Genomic DNA, 5,831 nt, shown 5'->3' with positions numbered 1-5,831 from the left:
AACCCACAGCCATTAATGTCTAAACCGCTGGCCACAAAAGTGAGTACACCCCTAAGTGAAAATGTCTAAATTGGGCCCAATTAGCCATTTTCTCTCCCTGGTTTCATGTGTCTCATTAGTGTTACAAGGTCTCAAGGTGTGAATGGGGAGCAGGTGTGTTAAATTTGGTGTTATCGCTCTCACTCTCTCATACTGGTCATTTTTTATTATTATTATTATTATTATTTTTTTTTTTTATCACCTTAAACCAAGAACACTGCACATGTGATTGTTTTATTATTATTTTTGGGTGAACTATTGCTTTAATGCTGTCTATTCAGATTTTTTTCAGTACACACGTTTCTAAAATCTTTCTTCTTTGTTATCAGATGCAAATGAGTGTGAGATGGGAGCACCTTGTCAGCAAAGGTGTTACAACAGTTACGGTACGTTCCTGTGTCGCTGTGATCAAGGCTATGACCTGGGACCCGATGGCTACTCATGCAATGGTTAGTGCAAAAGACATAACCCTAATAGTTTTTGACCAATTGACGATGTGCTTAGTGTAATTGGTTTTCTTTCTCTCCTCCCAGATATTGATGAGTGCAGCTATTCCAGTTTCCTTTGCCAGTTTCAGTGTGTGAACGAGCCTGGAATATTCTCCTGTGTTTGTCCAGAAGGTTACGAGCTAGTTAGAACACGACTCTGCCAAGGTATTGAAACAAAATCCCTTTTTTGTTTTTTACACTTGACTCTTATAATCACATTTCACTTGGTTTCAGTTTGTCATAAGAATTCTGTGTGTAGATGTGAATGAGTGTGAGACAGGCGCTCATCAGTGTGGGGAGGGACAGGTCTGTGTGAACATCCATGGTGGACATAAGTGTCTCAGCTCTAACCGCTGCCAGGACCCCTACGTCCAGGTCTCAGAGAAGTGAGCCATTTCCATTGGTTTAAAGGCAACTTATAATTGAATCAACATCATATTTTGACACTTTTCAGTATTTAACACCCCTTTCCCCTTTTCCTTGTGTCATTTTGTTTCGGGCCAGTCGTTGTATATGTCCAGTGGTGAAGCCAGAGTGTCGTGACCTGCCCTTCTCCATTGTGCATCGATACATGAGCATCACCTCCGAGCGCTCCGTTCCTTCCGACATCTTCCAGATCCAGGCCACCAGCGTCTATCCCGGAGCCTACAACTCCTTCCGCATTCGTTCTGGAGACGAACATGAAGAATTCTACATACGGGTTAGTCAGAGACACACAACACCCTTTAAACATCAGTTTCATGACGTGTGATCGAGTAAATACTGGTGAAAATGGTTCTGTTTTGCATTCTTTTTTATTATATTACACTATCATTCATTTGGGTTCATGTGGGTCATGTTTTTGAAAGAAGTCTCTTATGCTTCGATCAAAATACAGTAAAAACTGTAATATTGTGAAATATTATTACAAGAATTTTAACAATTGTTTTCTGTTTTAATATATTTTAAAATGTCATTTATTCCTGCAATGGTAAAGCTGAATTTTCAGCATCATTACTCCAGTCTTCAGTGTCACATGATCCTTCAGAAATCATTCTAGTATGCTGATTTGGTGATCATGAAACATTTCTCATTATTTTCAATGTTGAAAACATGTTAGTTATTTAATATAGTGCAGAATCTTAAATATTTTTATCCTATTTAACATTTACATTTACATTTAGTCATTGAGCAAACGCTTTTATCCAAAGTGACTTACAAATGAGGACAATGGAAGCAATCAAAATCAACAAAAGAGCAATGATATACAAGTGCTATAACAAGTCTCAGTTAGCTTAACGCAGTACACGTAGCAATTAAAATTTTTTTTTATAATAAATAAAAAGAAAACTGATCAAATAGAAAAAGATTAGAATTTTTTTTTTTAAGAAAACATGCAGTTAGTAAATGAATAGATTGCAAGTCAAAAAGGGACACGTTTTTTTTTTAAAGAATAGAATTAGAATAGAGAGTGCTAGAGTTACTAGAGAGATTTGAGCCGATTCTTGAAGATGGCTAAGGACTCGGTTTGCTGCTCAGACTGAGTTGGGCAGATCATTCCACCAGGAGGGAACAGTTAATTTAAAAGTCTGTGAAAGTGATTTTGTGCCTCTTTGGGATGGCACAATAATATGACGTTCACTTGCAGAATGCAAGCTTCTAGAGGGCACATAACTCTGAAGTAATGAATTTAGGCAGCTATTGGTAGCCAGTGAAAACTGATAAACAGAGGTGTGACGTGCATTCTTTTTGGCTCGTTAAAAATTAATCTTGCTGCCGCGTTCTGGATTAATTGTAACGGTTTGATAGACCTGGCTGGAAGACCAGCCAAGCACTGCAATAGTCCAGCCTGAGCAGAACAAGAGCTTGAACAAGGAGTTGTGAAGCATGCTTCGAAAGAAAGAGTTATTTAATCTGTTCAATTCTTTGTTTGAAGCTTAGTTTTAAGCTTTGAAAATCCCAAAACGTTCAGTCTGAGTTTAAATGAAAAATCTCAGATTCTCCTACTTTAGGACTCATTTATTTTTGTCATTTCTTGTTCCTAGCAAATCAACAACATCAGTGCCATGCTGGTGCTGGCAAGAGCAGTGACGGGACCGAAGGAGTACATCCTTGATCTGGAGATGGTGTCTGTCAATCCTCTCATGAACTACCAGACCAGCTCTGTTCTGCGTCTCTCCATTTATGTTGGGCCTCATGCTTTCTGAGGAGAGAGAGATGGAGAGACAAACGGAAGAAAAACACTGTATGACAGAAGATTTTTTTTTATTCAGTCTATTTCTGCTTTTATGTGTTGAAATTTGGCAACACAGTTCCACAATTCATCACCTAATGATGTGAAATCATCTTTTTTTGTGGCTGACTTTGGCCGGTGACTGCAGGCCTATTCTGGGAAGCGCTAAAGCATCTGAACATTCATTCCTCTCACTTTGTCATTCTCACACATACATGCAGCATACAAACACACACCAAAACACATATCTGCTGCAGATATATCAGAAAGATATAATTAGTTATTAGTACCAGCTAACAAAACCTCCCCAAAAAAGGAAGAATTATCTAACCTACATACAATACACATTCCAAAATGCTTTTGTAATTACGTTTATCTAGTGTAATCTCAGAAAACACTAACAAACTAAAGAAAAATCCAGGTTTCTATAAGCCTTGAATGAAACATGAACAGAACAAATTTCTTTGTAAATATTTTGTGAAACCAAATTTTCTTTAATGCTTATTGAATTCAAGATTTTTTTTGCTAAATTACATTGTTATGGGAATACATAAAAAATGTATATTTTAATCCGCCCTTCACATCTTTGTTTTTATGATCTTTTTTTTGACCTCTAAGTTTCCTTTCTTGTCTGTATGTTGAAAATATCCCATTTTGTGTACATGCTAATAATTCGGTTCAAGTTTCTGTTGATTTTGAGCGTTTATGATAAGCATAAATGAAATGTATTACTCCAGTGTCTCCACATGGTGACAGTGTAACACTGGAGCACACATGCTGAGTTTTACCGTTTTTTGCTATTACCTGAAAGAACCATGATTACAGTCGGGTTTAAAGGGTTAGTTCACCCAAAAATTCAAATTAGCCCATAAATTACTCACCCACAAGTCATCCTAGGTGTATATGACTTTTTTCTTTCAGACGAATCCAGTCGGAGTTATAGTAAAAATTGTCTTTGATCTTTCAAGCTGTTTCATGCCACTCAGCGGGTGTTGCATGCATCCGTCCAAAAGCAGTTAAAGAGAATGTGCCCATCCATAAAAAAAAGTGTCTCACACGGCTCCGGGGGGTGAACAAAGGCCTTCTGTAGCGAATCGATGCGTTTTTGTAAGAAAAATATCCATACTCAAAACGTAATAATCACTTTAATGTAGCTTGCGCTCACTGTTGTACACTGGAAGCAGTTCTGTGCGGATGACGTATGAGGTCAGCGTTGTGCATGCACCAGTGAGACTTGTGAAAACCAACGTTTGTTTATAGGAGCAAAGGAAGCAAAGTGTCAAAACGTAATAATCACTTTAATGTAGCTTGCGCTCACTGTTGTACACTGGAAGCAGTTCCGTGCGGATGACGTATGAGGTCAGTGTTGTGCATGCACCAGTGAGACTTGTGAAAACCAACGTTTGTTTATAGGAGCAAAGGAAGCAAAGTGTCCTTACTTTAGCAAAGGAAAACCAGTCTCCTCTTGGCTTATATCGAAATCCCCCGACATTCTTCTTTACAAATCCTCGTTTTGTACTTCTAATTAGTGACCGTTGTTTTGTTTTGATCTCTCCCCTGCACTTCCCGGTGCGTCACTTCTGAGCGGCGCATGCGCAAAGCCGACCTCATACGTCATCCTTCCGGAACTGCTTCCAGTGTGCGCAAGCTACATTAAAGTGATTATTACGTTTTGAATATGGATATTTTTCTTACAAAAACGCATCGATTCGCTACAGAAGGCCTTTGTTCACCCCCCGGAGCCGTGTGAGACACTTTATTTTTATGGATGGGCGCATTTTATTTAACTGCTTTTGGACGGATGCATGCAGCACCCGCTGAGTGGCATGAAACAGCTTGAAATATAAAGTTAATGAATAAAAAGAAACAGGATAACTACAATCTAAAAACCGATACCTTTAAATGCTAAAGGTTTGTTTTTGCAGGCCATTCGTTAACATAATTTCATCAATGGACTGGTCATCTCACACTTGTTTTGGGGGGAAAAAACGAGTAGGAAGTTCTGTTTGAGTCAGCGTCTGATTTGTTACTGCTATGTGTGTGAAAGGATCTGTGTGTTAATTATAACGGCATGCAGTGTATTGTCAAGTGATAAGTGTGAATTTAGCCTGGTGTAGCTCCAGCAGGGAAATGATGAGCTCATTGATGGTCAGTGTTGGCACAGAGGGCTTGTGGGCAGTGCAGCAGATGGATGTAGGTGTGATAGGAGTAGCTGAGCTCAGTGGCAATCATATCAGATGATGCTGTAATATTTTACATTCTTCGGTTTTCTAAGACTTCGAAGGTCTTTCTCCTGTGGAACACAAAAGAAGGTGTTTTGGAGAATGTTGGTAACTAAACAGCTTTTGTTCCCAATGGACGTCAATGGGAACTGGAACTCTTTTGCTATCAATATTCTTTAAAATATCTTCTATTGTGTTCAGCAGAAGTAAGATGTGCATACAGGTTTGAGTAAATGATGACAGAATTTTATATACACTATTTTTTATCTATTTTGTTGTGACTATGACCGCTTTCGATGAAAATGTAATTAATATGTTACATTAGCATTTACATTTGTTTAAAATTAAACAAATGTTCATAAGCCTGTTTATAAATAGCTGAATGTTCTCTAACAATAAACAAGGTTAGTTCTTTTCATTAGCAGAGAGGAAAATCGGGGCTTTGGAGCTATTTTTGTGGTTTAGAAGAGTAATGTTACAGTAGGTTATAAGGAGAGTAATTTTCCTGTCCACCCCCTCAAATACACGTCACAATCGGGCCACTAAAACATATTATTCTCTGATCACCATGAATGACTGAAACAACACATGTACACTCTTGTCGTGAAATTCGAAATATTACCTTTCCCCTCATTTTTGTTGGCAATTTGAACTCATTTCCATCCCACACAGATCAGGTTTACAAGATGACAAGGTGAAAAATGTTTCTTTAAAGCAGAAAGAATCATGCAACGTGACCTTCCAAGTAATTTAATGTGCTCTAAAGGTGTGAAAGCAATGATAAGGTGAGTTTTTGTGTCAAAGAAGCTTGTTACATTGCCAAAAAGTGTGATGTTTTAAACATATAGGAAGATTTCTCTTTTGGTTTTA

At 38.0% G+C, this 5,831-nt stretch overlaps 1 protein-coding gene across 2 annotated transcripts in view; it reads left to right on the top strand.

The window, feature by feature from the left end:
- Positions 1 to 3,079, top strand: part of LOC107548204 (EGF-containing fibulin-like extracellular matrix protein 2) — a 10,294-nt gene extending 7,215 nt beyond the window's left edge. For both annotated transcript variants that reach the window (XM_016228821.1, XM_016228819.1), the window contains exons 7-11: positions 369 to 488; positions 573 to 692; positions 787 to 913; positions 1,032 to 1,227; positions 2,552 to 3,079. In XM_016228821.1, the coding sequence (XP_016084307.1) occupies positions 369 to 488; positions 573 to 692; positions 787 to 913; positions 1,032 to 1,227; positions 2,552 to 2,713 (725 nt within the window). In that variant the 3' untranslated portion in view covers positions 2,714 to 3,079. The remainder of the gene's footprint in view (positions 1 to 368; positions 489 to 572; positions 693 to 786; positions 914 to 1,031; positions 1,228 to 2,551) is intronic.
- Positions 3,080 to 5,831: the final 2,752 nt, after the last annotated feature.

This window comes from Sinocyclocheilus grahami, unplaced genomic scaffold (genome assembly GCF_001515645.1).
Source record: "Sinocyclocheilus grahami isolate Dianchi unplaced genomic scaffold, SAMN03320097.WGS_v1.1 scaffold344.1, whole genome shotgun sequence".
Classification (NCBI taxonomy): domain Eukaryota; kingdom Metazoa; phylum Chordata; class Actinopteri; order Cypriniformes; family Cyprinidae; genus Sinocyclocheilus; species Sinocyclocheilus grahami.
This window is presented reverse-complemented; position numbering and strand designations above follow the sequence as displayed.